General features: G+C 35.7%; 2 protein-coding genes and 1 pseudogene across 2 annotated transcripts; 1 reads left to right on the top strand and 2 right to left on the bottom strand.

Annotated features, from left to right (window-relative positions):
- The first annotated feature begins 194 nt into the window (after window positions 1-194).
- LOC123215104 (protein RETICULATA-RELATED 4, chloroplastic-like) lies at window positions 195-5,408 on the top strand. The gene is made up of 9 exons (XM_044635163.1): window positions 195-813; window positions 947-1,162; window positions 1,970-2,038; window positions 2,833-2,964; window positions 3,062-3,115; window positions 3,197-3,241; window positions 3,985-4,124; window positions 4,937-5,062; window positions 5,159-5,408. The coding sequence occupies exons 1-9, from the start codon at window positions 469-471 to the stop codon at window positions 5,205-5,207; spliced, it is 1,176 nt and encodes a 391-aa protein (XP_044491098.1). The 5' UTR covers window positions 195-468; the 3' UTR covers window positions 5,208-5,408.
- A 932-nt stretch (window positions 5,409-6,340) lies between these two features.
- On the bottom strand, window positions 6,341-9,285 carry LOC123213495 (putative disease resistance protein At3g14460). Its single transcript, XM_044632936.1, has 4 exons — window positions 6,961-9,285; window positions 6,815-6,874; window positions 6,630-6,705; window positions 6,341-6,528 (listed from the first exon to the last, which is right to left on the bottom strand). Exon 1 carries the CDS (start codon window positions 9,191-9,193, stop codon window positions 6,995-6,997), a length of 2,199 nt encoding a protein of 732 aa, XP_044488871.1. The 5' UTR covers window positions 9,194-9,285; the 3' UTR covers window positions 6,341-6,528; window positions 6,630-6,705; window positions 6,815-6,874; window positions 6,961-6,994.
- Window positions 9,203-11,421, bottom strand: LOC123213496 (annotated as a pseudogene).
- Between the last annotated feature and the right edge of the window lie 5,904 nt (window positions 11,422-17,325).

The raw sequence follows: 17,325 nt of genomic DNA, 5'->3' as shown, positions 1-17,325 counted from the left end.
CTCCAATCCAATGATTCTTATTATTATTATTATTTTTAAATCAGGGATTCAATCAAACCAAACCAAACCAAACCCAATCTTAAACTGGTAGATCCAAATTTGAGTTGAATTGGAACCCAACCATATTCTTCCTCGGATTCATGGAATGAGATGTAAGAACCTTCTAATGAATTAATAATAATAATCAGATTCAGATCTTGTTCCATTACCTTCTCATGTCAGACACGTGTAAGTCACCCTTTGCTCTCTATTCACTCACTCTCTATATTCATCCTCACGCGCCCTCTCCCGCCACTTTTCATCTGCGTCCCTTCTTTTCTATCCACCAGTTGACTTCGTTAAGGGCCATGGAACCTTACATTTAACCTCTTTCGTGTTACTGTTCTAAATCAATATTACAAACAATGTGTTGAGAGTTTGAAGTAGTGTCTCTGAATCGCTTGACTGGATTGACTTTGCTTCAACAATATGGCAACTGCTTCTTTCTCTGCTCTCTCTACACGCGCCTCCTCGCTTCAGTCATCGAACCACCCCCATCATCACAATCCACGTCATCAGAGCTTTGCAATCATTACCCGCCGCCCTGTTACCACTGCCAACACCATCACCAGTCCCAACTTCACCAAGTTCTCTCTCAGATGGACCTTATCTACCCGAAACAAATCCCATCCAACTCCCATTTTCTCTTCCGGAAGCGGCGGCGGTGGAAACGGTAACCTCGGTGGAGGTGGTGGCAGTGGTGGAGGAGGAGGTGACTCCAATGATGACGCTCGGTTCCACAACAGGACCGACGCAATTCTCGCTCTCGCTGAGGTATATACAAACTTACATGATATTATTAAATAAGTTGGGCTTTTTTTTCACTTTTCTTTATTTTACTGTTACATTCGTTGCTGAGTAAGTACGTAATGTGGGCACGTTGTGTGGGGATTGTTGTTGGGTTTAGGCAGGAAGGACGTTGGAAAGCTTGCCGAAGGACTTGGCGGCGGCTGTTGAGGCAGGGAGAGTACCGGCAGCTATTGTGAGAAGGTATTTTGAGCTGGAGAAAGCACCAGTGTTTCGGTGGTTGCTTCAGTTTGGTGGGTTTAAAGAACGGTTGCTGGCTGATGATTTATTTCTGACCAAGGTTGCAATAGAGTGTGGTGTTGGCATCTTCACCAAGGTTTGTTTTATTTTAAAGCTTCACTTTTGCTGTTATTCCTGATGCTGCTTTTATGGTTTATGATTAATTTTCTTGTTCAAACTAACAGCGTTTCTGCAAATCTAAGACTTCTTTTTTATAACCTTTTGGTTGGAAATTGAGGAGCATTTTGATGCTTAATAGGAGTGGATTTGAGTTGAGCCAAGCCCGAAAAGAGCAACTTGAGCTCAGCTTGAATCCAGAATGGCCAACTCAAAATTGAGCTCGGCTCATTTATTGGCAATGAGTTTGCTAAAGATGAAGAATCGTTAGAGAAGAATAAAACTTGCTAGAGAAGATGAATCTTCTGGCAACTTTCCTAGAGCTTGGGTTACCCTGCTCAAACTTGGAACATTCGATCCAAGTCGCAATCCAAGCTCAAAGAGGCTTGGATCGCATCCAGCCCTTCTTCGAATTTGGGTTTTTATTTGATTTTATTATGAAGCTTGTTTTCTGTAATTTAATATTCTAGCTATCTCTGAATTAACAAGTAGCCTACCTAGAGCCTGATCGTCCATGGAATTTTTATATAGAATTTCATTAAATTCACAATAATAAAACAACACCCAATCACATGGTAACAAGTCATTATTTGTGCACAAAGGTGTGCACATTGTTTTATTATTATTTTATATATATCATCAGTATATAAATTATTTGTCGTTTTGATGTTTCATCTTTATTTGTCAACTTTTAGAAGCTCTATGGAAAAATTAGTACTTTTAATGTTTGAATTTAGAGTGAATTACAGAGATTTAATTTGTTTTTCCTGTCTTGCTTGCATTTCAGACTGCTGCAGAGCTGGAGAGGCGTAGAGAAAATTTTACCAAGGAGCTGGATTTTGTTTTTGCTGATGTGGTATGGTTGTCTTCAAGATTAAATCTCCAATGCTATATTTAAGTTCTCTTTTGTGGTTCAGAAAGTGCCATTTTCTAATGAAAAGGCTTATAAACTGAATGTGTTTATATTCTAACCTGCAACTCAATCATGCAAAAGTTTAGGATGGAGGAGTATTCAAATTAAGAATAGAATATGATAGCCTAAACTTGGCTACCGCTTTCTTAATATTGCTATGGTCCTTACTGAGTGTCAATTGTATGAAACTGAGTTCCTTGTATCTGCTTGATTTTTGTTAATTTAATACAAAGCCTTTGACATGGACACATCCTATCTACTTATCCATAATTATCACCATGCCAGACAGGCTTATCTTCAGCACTCGATCTATGTTGACCGAAAATTAAGGCTATCAACATTGATTGAACTACTGAGTGCATGACTTTGCAAACTAACCACTTTGTGCTATGATAGACAATTTACAACAGGGATGGAGTTTAGTTGCTCATATACACACAATTTCACACCAAGCCAAGTGTGGTTGTAGCTGGTTTCATATCTTAGTTGCTTAGTTACAGGGATCTTCCACATTGCCAAACGCATCATATGAACAAACAAAAATGAACTATATTTAGTGCTGGTAAAACCAAGAATGTTTTGTTGGAAATTTTCACTTATAACTACATGTTAAATGTCAAATGCTTGTGTTTCCATATTTATTATTGAACATGCCTTTTTTTTTTTTTTTTCAGTTTTGTTAAACTCGACATTTTATAGTATCATCAATTTCCTAACTACTAAATAATCCATCCTAGGTAATGGCTATAATAGCAGATTTTATGCTTGTCTGGCTTCCAGCTCCTACTGTTGCTCTTCGGGCTCCTCTTGCAGTCAGTGCTGGGCCTATAGCTAAGTTCTTGCACAACTGTCCTGATAATGCATTCCAGGTTCTCAAATAGTATGGGAAAAAATTATTGCCATAAATAATCTCTGAACTGGTTACAAAATATTATTCATTATGAACTTTTGAAATCCTTTGTGCAGGTGGCATTGGCCGGAACATCATATTCATTTTTACAGAGAATAGGTGCAATAATGGTATGTCAGATTCCTGGAAAAATATATCTAGCATCTTTTCCATAGAAATTGAGACCTCATAATATCTTCACTGGTGTGCAGCGTAATGGGGCTAAATTATTTGCGGTTGGAACTGGTGCATCTCTGGTAGGTCAACTACAAAATGTTACCCGAATGTTTTATTTTTAGCCTTTCGTAGTTTTTGGTATTCAATCTTTGGATGCTTTTCTACTGCAGCTAAACCTTTGTGCATTCCTATTGCCCATCAAGAAGAAATGTTCCATCATATAACCATTGTGTTTTCCGGGAGATCACTTAATTCATATTTTGGGTATTTCTTACAGTATTTAACTAATTATGCAAATTGAACTTGGAAAATTTTAGTGTCTAGTTGTCCTCTATATGTTAGTTCTTTTGTTTCTATCATTAGTATTGCCAATGTCAAGATATTGTCCGTTTTGGATACATAGCCTTTTAAACTTTACATCTTAAAACACGTTTTGAAAGTTGTGAGAGCTCACAAGCTATTTAAACAATTTTCTTTTATCATTTTTAAGCGATGTGAGATTCTCATATAAACCTAACATCTCTCTTACATTTTGTTGACGTGGGATTTGCCTAGTGGTGTTACAAGTATGATAGCATAACATTCTTTCTACATTGATTCTTATGTTCATTATGTCAATTCAAATCAACAAATTAATGATATAAGGGTGGATGTTGTCTATTTTAATCTTTGTTTCAACATCCTACTAGCCTTTCGTGTTCATTTTGGGAAAGGTAGCATAAGTTGTTGGTATCGAGTTTAACCTCTCTAAATCTTGCTTAATAGAAAATTGATTATTCTAATTCCAATTGGGTGGCATTTGACCAATAGCATCATTTTACAGATTGGTACAGGTATAACAAATGCTTTGATCAATGTGAGAAAGGCCTTTGATAAGTCTTTTGCTGATGAAGCAGAGGATGTGCCTGTACTTTCAACTAGTGTTGCCTATGGTGTTTACATGGCAGTTTCTAGCAACCTAAGGTAATGATTATCAGCGTATAATATAATTTTCACTATGAGGTTACGTAATTTTTATTTCTTCGTTATTTCTCAAATTTTGAGATAAGCCAGAATGATTATCCTGAATTGTCTTTAACAAATTAAGTTTGGGACATAACTTTAGCCACATAAATGTTATTTCAGCACAAAACTCTCTGCTCTAGATACTTGTTGCACGGTGTCTTGATTTCTCATCTAAGAAGGCCTTTTTTTTTTATGGGTTATAAGTTTGCATAGATGGTAACTAGATTTATGGAAAATATTTTGGAGCAATGGGTTCAATTATTACAAGTCTTAAGGTGTAATGTCAGTAAGGAACTGGGTAAGATTTCTCCTGTATACCTCTGATAGCAGATGGCTAGCAGTGGTTTTTGGATATATTTTTGGGATGACAAAATGATTTTCATCAAAATGTATACCAATTCAGTTATATAGTTATGCTAGTAAAACGTGCTATGTTAGGATCTAGGGTAGTTAGGGTTGTAAAAAGGGATGGAAGAAAATCAGGGTTTTTGGGAAACCTTTGTTTGTGGGCAGCCTTAGGGCTGATTTGGAAGGTTTCCGGTGCCCAGAATCAGGAGGCCTCTGCTCCTCGAATTGTCGTTTTATCCTCAGTTTCTTCAATTTCTTGTTATGTATGAGTGAGAGTGGCTGGGTTCCTAAAATTCCAATACTCAAAAAGAATACTCTTATGTCTGCAAATGAACTTTAACAGGGGTGATTCTCTACCCTAATCATCCTTCTAAAGATGAAAGCTAGCTCTAACATAAGGATGGCCATTCTTTGTTTAACAGGTATCAAGTACTGGCTGGTGTTATCGAACAGCGGATTCTAGAGCCATTGTTACACCAACATAAGCTTATACTCAGTGCAATATGTTTTGTTGTTCGAACTGGCAACACATTTTTGGGATCATTAATGTAAGATATATCAAACTATATGCTGAGGCCTATCATATCAATTTGCTCAACCTTCCCTGGTACAGTGCTTGAACTTTACATATGATTTATGAACAGGTGGGTCGATTATGCGCGGTGGGTTGGAATCCAAAAGATAAGGGAATAGTACATGGAGGATAATCTTGCTTGGTTAGAATTGATGATGGATCGGTATTGTGTTGGTTGAATTTACCATTTGTTGATTCTGTATAGTTAAAGCCATGGCTATAAATTCATCACTGTGAACTTTACATATAAACAAAGAAATGTCTTGAATTCCAAATGTTACCATCATCAGCGAACTGCTACAGGAAATCCATTTTCTTTACATGCTTCTATGTATTTCATGCTAATTTCTATTAATGGTGGATTGTGAAGGCAAAAAGGTTACTTACTGGTTCAGATGAACTTAAGATTTTATTTGAGAAATGTTCATTGCCATCTCCTAAACGCTGAGATTTTGGTTGCATATGGTAAAAAACTTCAACAGAGAAAGAGGAGGAAAGCTGTGCCAACATATCACTCAATTCCACATCTGGTGGTAAAAATGTTCTCAATTGTTTGATGTCTGCGGAGGTCCCAAGCTTCTCTATAATATTTGAGGAGCTACCAATGTAGGATAAAGGCATTATTTGGAAAACATTAGCTGAGTCTTGTGACTTGCACAAACATTTCTCCTACCCAATGTCAATTGGTCTACTGTTAAGATTTCTCTGTTTTGAATATACAGTTTATCATTATTTTATTTTTAAAATTGTGACAATTTAATAGCTTACAAACTAGTTAACTAATGTTAACTTATTACTTTTATGTGAGGTGAGATATTTATATATACCTAATGTCTCTCATATATTTTTCAATGTGAGATTTTATTAGGAATCTTACACAACTGTTGGCATTTCCCAATATTTGAAGAATTTTAAAGTCCAAGTACATATATAATTATGATTAAAGCCAGCCACTGCCAACATTTATATGTTCTTCAGAAAATTTTCCAGCATCCCCAAGTCAAATCGATTTCACCAGGTGCTAAAGCCTGGGTATTCTGTATCGACTGACTATCCTTTTGCACCTCTGTTTTAGGAGAGATCCTCTGCTGAAACAGAGAAAAGCCATCCTACAAAAGAGAATTTTGCATCTCTTTGTTATTACTGAGATGTTTATGACATATTTGTCACTAATTTCTAGCTTCAGAAAGAACTTGTCAAGAGAAGTCACAGCGGAATTTTCTTCAAATAGTCTCAACAATAAAGAATAACTCATAAATAAATTCAAACCATAATCTTTCAAATAAATTATTTTTCTCTCCAGTTATTCCAAAGCAAAGATAAGGCCAAACTGAAAAACTAAATGGTGCTTTGCTGTTAGCAGTAGCAAGCTAGGGACTTTCATATGAAACAGCTGCTCTATAATCTAGAGTCCATTTGCCACACCCTTCTTTTCCTGGTCTGGAAAAAAAATGGAGAATCAGATTCAAATATATTCTACAAGTTGGCTTCACATGTAAAATCTGGACAATTGTTTAATGTACAGACAAACTGAAGCATACTTGGAAAATTGAAGAAACAGTCTGTTGTAGCTCCATCTTGATCAACCAGAAAGTTTTTAGCTTGAGTTTTGTAGGCCTGATAAAGATGGAAATAGTTGCATCATACAACTGTGTTCTGGAATTTTCAGTGGAAGCTAATCCTGAAATAGATAGATATTGAGATAGCCAAAAAGAATGGAACTTACATTTATACACTGATTTGATAATGACCTCAAAATCAATCTGAGCTTGGGCAGAACCAAAACCTAATTTTTTAATTCCAGAACAGAAAAATGAATAAGAATCAATAGAGGTTCCAGCGGATACAAATTTTAGTTGCATATTAACTTACATTGAGTTCAGGTTGATGAAATTGCATTCACTCTTCATAAGACAACTTTTGGTATTCCAGCTATGATGGGCCAATATTTTCCTTTATCCTTTGCGCACCTTTTCTTCAGAAATGGACATCTATATATATATAGTTGGGAAAGTGAAGAAGGCAGGCCGTTCTCTGGAAAGTATTTGAGATTAGGACAATTACGTAGATATAGTTGTCCCAAGGAAGTCAAGCTTAGAAGAAAGGGTGATAGACTTTTCAGATTTGGAAAATGGGCAATAGAGAGTTGGTTTAGAGAGGTAGGAAGTAACATTCCTGTCTCCTCTTGTGGAAATGACACTACATCCTCACATCCTCCAGTAATATTGAGTCGTCGAAGGGAGGTGAATCTGTGCAATCCCCACTCGAGCAATGCCTTACAGATGTTAAGGCTATTAATCTGAAGGGATGTAATTTTGGTGGGAAAGCCCCCTTCAGGGAAGGTTACTATACCTGGGCAGGATCTTAAATCCAATTCCTGAAGAGAGATAAGATGATGCATGCCATTGGGCAGGGCCTCCAGTTTCTCACAGTCATTTAGGACAAGTTCTGTAAGCTCTCGGGAAGCCAAATTTCCTACGAGGGAAACAAGAGTTGGACAACCCCGTACACAGATCTTTTCTATACATTCAAAAGAGGTGTTGTCAGGCAACCCTTCTGCTATTGATTCCAGCTTTGAACATTCATTGATACTAAGGAATTTAAGAAACTTAGGTAGATTGCCACTTGATTTCAAGGAAACAAGATTTGGGCAATGAGAAATAACAAGATCCTCAAGAAGAGAGGTGTTCGGTACTGGCATTTCTTCCTCCTGCACCAGAGTTCTTAAATTGTTGCAAGACCGTATGACCAGTCGCTTCAAATTTGAGGGTAGCTGGACTCTAAAAATGTATGTCAAAGCAGCACATTCTTCAATAAACATACTATCAAGATATATATTACTGCTGCAATTCCATGACTGAGGCAATGATTCCAATGCTTCACATTTCCTGATTGAAATGAATCTCAGATGGGAAGGAAGACCATCATCTGGAAAGGAAACAAGTTTTGGGCAGTTCGTGACAGATATCTCTCTGAGAAAACTGAGGTTCGACAATGCTCGAGGTAGCTCCACTAAGCGTTTACAATCATTCAACCGCAGACACCGAAGTCCACTGGGAATCCATAGGTTCCGTAGCTCGTCTCCCTCAGCTGCCTCCATGGAAGTAATATTGGCACAGCTATCAATCACCAATACACGAAGGTAGCCAACATCTTGCTTCAATCTGATACCCCTCTGACAGAAAGATATCAACTCTTCACATTTAACAATCTTCATTTCTTCTAAGTTTGGCATCTGTTGTGTAAACTGATCTACTAAAAACAGGTGCTCTATATAAGAAAGAATCACAGATTTCAGATAGATGAGGTCAATTCTACTTTTCCATGCCACCTCTTTGCATCCATCAATTTCTAATTTTTGGAGCCTTGGAAGACCTGAAATTGACAGCAAAATTTTATCACATTTTTGAATGACAAGCCTTTCCAATGCAGGAAGATGTGCAGGCAATTTTCCTCGCAGTTTTGAACAACTTATAATAGAAAGATGCTGCAGTTGAGGAAATCCTTCCATTTCTTGATCAGTTCCATTTGCAGTCCAGTATTCCCATTCATCCATATACTGGAAATTAAGAGTCTTTAGTGATGGAAACGGCAATGAGCAACCGCTTCCATAAAATTCTGGTCCTATATTCTTAACTGCATTCATTCCACTAATAAAAAGATCCTTGAGCGAAAGTAGTTGGCCGACTGCTGGCAAGGAAGTACACTTGGAACAATTCTCAAATCTTAGAAGCACCAGATTTGAGAGTGAGGAATTGCCTAACCAAGTAGGAAATTTTATGCCACCATAGCCATTTACAGTAAGCTCTTTCAGATTTTGATGAGGTTGTAACTTGTTTAGCAGTTGTGTCACCATTTCTGCCTTCCGTGAATCATCGATACTGCTAGTCCAATTCAGCAATAGCTCATTAAGGTTCCTCTTGCCAATTAAGTTTGCCTCTTTGGCATCATCAACATTATTTACATTCTCCAAGTTTGAAATGCAAAGCGTATTCTGAAGATGCATCAAGGACTTCAACTCTCCTAAGCCATAGCCGATGCCTGTGCCCACAACAAAAATAGGAAGTGTCCGGAGACTGGTTAATTTACCAATCCTCTTAGGCATATGCTCCAATGAACTGACCTCAGAATTAATAAGATGACGCAGGTTGATTAGGTTCCCTATGTCTGTACACAATTTCTTTAGCTGGTTGCAGTATACTAAATTAAGGGTCTGTAAATTGTAGAGTGTTAACTGAGTCCGGCAAACTTTCAATACAAGTAAAAGAAAGGTCAAGGTACCGTAAGTGTTTCAAGTTTCCGATTTCATTTGGTAGCTCCGAGATGCAATGATTCCGCAAAGATAAGACCCTTAAACGCAATAATTTTGACACTATATAATGAACATTACAACCCAGGGAACTATTCAAGGCTGTCAGCCTAGAAGGTTCCAATGGCAAGAAAGTTCGCAAATGTATGGAGTTATATAAGGCCTCAAAATTTTTATAGTCATAGACTGAGCTACCTGTGCAAGAAAAATGGCGAAGATTTTCTGATATTCCCTCTAGCTTGTTACCCTCTCCAGTATTTTCCAACCTCAAGCATATTTCTCCGGCTGCCCATTGAGCAAGATCATTAATGAGGTCATGCATAAAAAAGAGTGAGTTGTCCATGCTTGATTGCTGAAAAAAGGACCTGGACCAAAGCCCAGTAAAAGCCTTGCGACATACATCTTCTAATTGCATCTCCCTTGTTTCATGTTGCAAAAAACCCTCAGCCATCCATAATAAAGTTATCTCCTTTTCTTGAAATTCATAACCCTTTGGAAATATGGAACAATAAGCAAAACAACGCTTCAAATGAGATGGAAGATAATGATAACTGATTCTAAGAGCTGGAATAACATTGCATGCGCCTTCTGGTAAATCCCATATTTTACTGTTTAGGACATATTCCCAATCGATGAGATCATATTTACCTCGTAAAAGGCCACCAAGTGTTTTTACTGCCAAAGGCAAGCCCTTGCATTTTTTCACTATATTCTCACCAACTTCCTTCAAGTGTTGATGCATGCTAAATCTCTTGTCCCCAACGAGTGTTGAGAAAATACATACAAACTTTCTTCATATGACAACTCTCTCAGCGTGAAAGCCGGAAGAGTGCTCACAATTGATGAAACACTTTGATTGCGCGTTGTAACAAGAATCTTACTTCCTAGGCTGCCAACTTCAAAATGAGAACATAGGGCAGTCCAGACACAATAGTTTTCATTCCAAACGTCATCCAAGACAAGCAAAAACTTCCTTTTCAACAATTGCTGCTTCAATTCAATTTGAAGCAGGTTTAGGTCATTATCATCACTACTCCCAGGAGCAACAGACCTTAGAATTGATTTTGTCATCTTAATAATATTAAAGTCGTCAGATACATGAACCCATGCTTTGACATCAAAATGATTCTCCACTTTGACATCACTGTAAATGAGCTGAGCAAGAGTAGTCTTGCCTATCCCTCCCATCCCTACTATAGAAATAACAGGAACTCCATCACCTGTAAAATCATCTCTTAGCAATGTTTCAAGTATTGCCTCCTTATCTTCTTCTCTACCATAAACTTTGGCCTCATTCACCAAAGAGGTTGTGGGCAGTTTTTTTTTGGCTTTGTTAAACCTTCCTCCTGAATTTTCTAACAGACCCAGTTGGTCTTTCTCTGTTGCAATATCTTGCAATCTAGTATTAATCTCCTTTATTCGAGCCATCATCTTGGAATTGAACTTCAAAGGTTTTGAATTCAAGCCGATGAAGCAAGGATAAACTAGTTGTCGTACCTTACTTGTTGTGGCTTGACTTTGAGGTTCGAGCAGCAACTTCCTCCGCAAACCTTCAGTGGCAAACTCATCCAGTAAGTCTTCCAAATCATAAGCCAATTTTTGAAGTTCACCAACCCAGATTTTTACTAACCGGTTCGTCATCTGCTTCTCGTCTGCATCGTCAAGCACTGCACGAATCTTCATCAATAACTTTTCCCACTTTTTGAGATCCCTAAGGACTTGTTCGTGGCATCCAAATCGAACAAGCACATCTGAAACCAACTTTTCTATCAGCTTCTCAATGATGACTGAAAGAACCGCCTCCCCGATTATAGACATGATGTATTTTCGTGGAGACAAAAAATGAAAAGGAAGAAGCTAACGAAACTTAGAAGTACTGAAAATCTGCAAGATTGAATTAAAAGGAAGAAATTTGGGCTCGGTTTGCAATAAAGGTCAACGCTCTTCTTGTTGTTTGGAGGATTATTAACTAGTAAGTTGGCACTAACGCCATAAGAGGTGGTTGGATCCGGTTTAAAAAATAATATAATTTGGAATTCAATACAAGTCGATTGAATTCTGATGTTTGAATTAACTCACATTGACTTTGTTTATAATCTTTAGCTCTCATTTGATCCAACCTGGAATTGGAATCCAGCTTTATATGCCAATAGAGAAATAGTCATATTATGTATATACAATTGATATATAAAAGATGTATTAGAGATTACTTTATCACCCAATTATGTTCGATTCTGTATTCAAAAATATGTGTGTATGATTTTCCAGGAAGATTCTATTGTACTTCACGTCTACAGAAACATTAAAGTTAATGCCAGCTAACTGACACAGAAAAGGAGCAGTATGTTCTTTTCCATGGAATGGATACAGAAAGGCTCAGCCTGCACTCGTCAGATTTGCTCTTTCCATGGGAAAGGGGTTTCATATCATGAGACTATTAACAAATTTTACAAGTAAAATTCGCTTCAAGCTTGGTTGCTTCAATTCATAACAATGCCGCCCTAATTTTTTTTCCTTTTCTCAAGGAAATACAGAGGAAGCGGCCCAGTTTATCGGACAAGCACACATAAAGAACAATTAAACAAATTTTTTACAGCTTCAAATCCCAAAAAGTTTGCTAACTGAGCAACTTTGCCACCACCACCCACCCTCCAAGTCAATCGATGTTTGCTGTTACTGTTAATTAAATGCACCTCCTACAATCTGTCTCCAAGAATCCAGATTTTTCACTTGCCAACCGCCACTCTGGATTATTCCACCAAGCTGCCGCCATTCCAGAATTCTTCAAGCCTGTGCAAACCGCCTCCAATTATTGCCAGTTACTGCCGCTACTAGAAACAAGAAGAAGAATTGAAGTATAACATCTCAAAGGTTACTGTAAAAGCTGCCACCCCAATTGTAGACATGATGTCTTTTGTGAAAAATAAAAACAAAATTATAAAAATTGAAGTATAGAAATTCTGCAGAAGACTGAACTGGAAGGATGAAATTTCGTTTGGATTGTGGACAAGCTCAAGCATACTAATGAATATTTTCTCTCTTTTTGTTGCTAGTGACAGACTTGGGTGATATTAACTGCTAAGTCAGCGTTTACATACAGTTACAGATGATTGGATTAAAGCTCAGCTCAAGATTGATTCAAACACAAAAGAATCAATTTAAGATAAATGAATTAAAAATTTAAACTTGGCTTGAAATAATTTTATTTGAGATTTAATTAGAATCATCTCAAACTCATATATTTAAATGAGTTGGAACTCGTCTAATGTTGAAGTTGAACACATGAGATGATGGGACAAAGACACAGAAGATGTAAAGATAAAATAATATTTAATCAAAGTGGGTGTATAAAACTTTCATAACTTTTTACACGGACGTGGGTGGATAAAGCAAAATAGATATAAATAAACTGTACTCTTTCAAAACCCATGGACAGAAATTTCCTCATCTTTCCGAATTATATAAATATAAAGGGCAAGTGAGAAAAACATGTTTTCCATTTTCTTCAATTCAATCTCAAATTTTACAGATTAATCATAACGTCCTTTTCAACCACATTCACTGCAGAAAAAAGTATGTCGTGCTTATATATGTATATATGATGAATGTATCAATGTTTTACACAGACTCTAGCATTGAACAGGGACAAGTGGGATTTGATGCACGAATTCTCGAACTGGCATTCCAAGCTAGGAACAAGCAATTCAGTAATTATAGAGTTTATCATAGGTGTTTCAGAAGGATTACACAGAATGTCAAATGATGGGAAAATAGGATCATTTTTTGACAAAACAACCATATATTGAACTCAAAATGAGTGTTCCATTAATGGAACAGTCTTTCCATCGTACTTCAAATTTATTCGAACTATTATTTATAATTTTATCTTGTTAAGAAAAAAATTGGGAAATTAAAATAATTACCCCTTTTTTTGGGGCAATAAAAAATTTATCCCAAATTTTAGGGTTTAAACAAAAATACCTTATATTAAAATATTTAAACGAAAATGTCTCAAATATCCCCTTAAATACTAAAACTACCCTTCTTAATTAAATTATTTTTTTAGGGGTAATAAACAAATTTACCCCTAATGTTGGGGTTTAAACAAAAATACCCTTAATTTAAGGCATTTAAACAAAAATGCCTCAAAATAATACCAAAACTATCATTCTTTTATTTCTATATAAACCACATATCTTCTTTCATTTTTAACATATCTGAGAGAGATTTCTGAAAAGAGAAAAGAAGTTCGTGTTCAGGATTTTGGGCAAGAAGAAAAAAGTTTGTCATTTCAAAGTATTTATCCCTGCTATTACTTCAATCGTTATTATTTTATTAATAATGCAATTATATGTGATATTTTATATAATAAATTATAATTGTGTGTAATAAGTAAAATAATAAAAATTACATGGGTTATATTGTAAATATTATAGTAGTATATGATAAAATGATATTTGATAATAAAAGGTGTTAGAGGATAGTTTTGAATAGATAATATTAGAGGGTAAAATGATATTTTACAATGAAGGGTGTTAGAGATATGTTAGATAATATTTGGGAAAACATGATATTATACAATATAAAGCTAAAGTGATATTTCCACAAATTAGTAGAACATTAATCAAAATATTTAAATAGTCACAATATATAATTGAATTATGGAATAGATATAATTATGCAATAGAAATATGTAAATAGTATTTTCAATTATATTATTTATGTTAATTATATATTTTATTGTAGGATTAATCTAAATGGTTGGATATGTTTTAATTAGATACGGAGAAAAATGGATAGAAAATGGTGACAATGTTATAAAATATGTTGGAGGTAATAGGAAATTGATTAAAATTTCAGAACACACATCATTCGAAGAATTAATCTAAACAGTGAGCGACAAGTGTAATATAAATCGAAGGATATTTAACATTCAATTAAGCATGAAACCAAAGCATCTTGACAATGGCATTCTCGTAGAAATTTCGAATGATGAAGATGTTGAAGTTCTTAACGGTCTATCTAACCTCTTCAAAGAATGTGTTCAAGTTTTTGTTATAACTACGGTTAATGATGATGATTATGAGACTCAACAAACAAATAAGGATTTACAAGGTGGTGAGTCGAGTAATTATCCAAAAAATCAAACAATTGGTATAAAAGAGATTCAAAATATTGGGATCAATCCAAAACAAGAATTTTTAGAGGAAGATTTTGCGTATATAAATGATGTTGATGTTGATACATTGTATTGTGCGGAAGAATTTCTTAATGGCTACAAAGAAAAATTTTCAGAGTGGAGTGAATTTGACATAAAGATTGTATATGATATTCCAATTGAGGAATCGAAGGTTGAAGAGAAGACATATGTTAATAAAGATATCGAAGGTACAAGTAGTTTTCCATAAACAAATCTTGACATAGGTACAATGTAATGACTACCAATATTGTTGAGTCGTTTAATGCTCTTGTGAGACACGCTCGGGGCTTACCTATTACAATACTAATCGAGTTCATTAGAAGTATATTACAACGATGGTTTTATGAAAGAAGAAATCATGCAAGTAAGTTCATATTCAATATTATAATATGTTATAAATGTGTGTAAGTAAACTTATACTTGATTACTCACATTTTCTATTTATATTAATTCCATTTGCAGATACTTATACCAGCCTAGTAACACCTTCGGTTGAAGAAAAGATTGCCAAGCATGTGCGAAAGTTTTTAAACTTAGAGGTGTCTCTTATAACATTTGAACGATACCAGGTTCTTGGTAGTGGCCAATATGATGCCCTAGTCGATTTGACAAAGCGGACATGTACTTGTAGAAAATTTTAACTATCATAGATTTCCTACATGCATGTTATTGTTGTAGCCAGATATATGAAGCTCACCATCTGCATTCAATGTGTGCATCCATACTACAACACTGCTTTTTATCGTACAATCTACACGGAGGTGGTCAATCCATTAGGAGATCAATCAAAGTGGATCCATCCAAAGGAGGCAAGCGTTATCCACACCCCCCCTCCCCCATTCATGCATCGTCATCGTGCGGGTCGTCTAGCAAATAAAAACATACATCTTTTGTAATGAGAGATTGTTAAACAACTTATTTGTAGTTGATGTCATATACTTGGATATACGAGACAAATTACAGGAGTCCTATTCAATACCTAGTTCGGTACCATCAAGTTCAGAAAAAAAAAAGAAGAATAGAAGATAAATGCACTTGTAATTATGCTTGTTAATTTTAACATGCAGGTTGTCATTGTACTTTCCCCCAAAACTATAATGTTTGTGATTGTAAAATAAACAGTTGTTGATTGTAATATGTTATCTTTTTCATTCGTTTTTTATTCATTATACTTATCGCTTATGATAATTATATAAAAGAGAAACGCGTATAAATGAATCAATATATGGATATACATATATATATGAATAAATAACCATTTATACATATACAAATGAAATATAATATAATCGTCAATCAATATCCTAGAAAAATAATTGTGTGTCTAAACGTGTGCGTAGGCGTACCGAGTCCTCCCCCTCAAAAGATAATGATTGACAAAATGTCAAGCACTTGATGTATCGTAACATGAACACACCACAGTCACCTGATAGGGGCGTCTACTACGATATATCCACCACCCTATGTAATACAAATGGATCGTCGCGTGTAGGGATGACAATTTGGGCCCAACTTTAGAGGCTCCAACCCTCCCCGACCCTAACGGGGAAGGGATTCCCCAATAAAAATGGGAAAAGGGGCGTGGATGAGGATGAAAAAAATCCCTGTAATTGGGAACGGGGATACATATGTCCCCACCCTGCCCCACCTTACCCCACCCCACCCCACCCCACCCCGTAAATCTAATATATTAATATAATAATTTTTGAACTATTAAATTCTAGAAACTTTTATATTATGATTTATTAAAACTGTAACTTTAATTTTACTAATTTTTGAACTATCAATTATCAACTTTTACTAATTTCTCAACTATTCATCTAATATATTAAAAAAACCCCAAGAGTCTCATTATCATAAAATCCAAATGCACCAAATTAATTCTATTTCAACTTTAAAACTTAGTCAACTAATCCACCAGGGTTAAAAAAAAAAACAAATTATAAACTTGATAAAATCAATTGAAGTGAATGAAAAGTGTTAAATTTAATGTTCCTACAAAATTACCCTAAATCATATACATATTTACTAAAAACAATAACCTTAATATTTTGTATTTAAACTAAAATAACAATGAATATTTTGGGAAAATATGATTTATTTTATTTATTGAAATACAAGAAGGAATTAAAATTTATATTTATGGGTATGGGGAGGGGATTTTTCTCCACGGGGATGGGGAGGGGATTTTCCTTCACGGGGAGGGGACAGAGATTCTTTGTTATCCCTATAACGGGGACAGGCTGGGGAGGGGGATTGATATCCCCTATGGGGACGGGCTGGGGAGGGGGATTGATATCCCCTCCCCATTGCCATCCCTAGTCGCGTGGACTCTGACCTGTATGAGACCAAAATGATGTCGTAGCTAGCAAATGTGGTATCATCGACGTATATCCCAACATCTTTCATCTAAATAGCTCCGGGTCAACAGTAAAACTCTGTAAGGAGTTGTATATTGTAATATTCCACTCATTCAAATCTAACACCCCTGCTATCTAATGCATATTATCGAAGTTTATCGGGATATAAACCTGCACACATTAATATAATATATATATTAGACCTTAATTTAGTATTCTTGGAAAAATACTTGAGATTCGAATACTAACCTCATCGATCACACCCTAAGGTTGCAAATGCAACTCAGGTGGATAATCTGCATCCACCATGGGTGTAAAGAGCAAAAGAAACTGGTAGTTATACTGATCTTTCATCCATGCGACATACT

Source organism: Mangifera indica, chromosome 4 (genome assembly GCF_011075055.1).
Source record: "Mangifera indica cultivar Alphonso chromosome 4, CATAS_Mindica_2.1, whole genome shotgun sequence".
In the NCBI taxonomy this organism is placed as follows: domain Eukaryota; kingdom Viridiplantae; phylum Streptophyta; class Magnoliopsida; order Sapindales; family Anacardiaceae; genus Mangifera; species Mangifera indica.
Note: the sequence above shows the minus strand (reverse complement) of the source record. Positions and strands in the feature narration are given on the sequence as shown.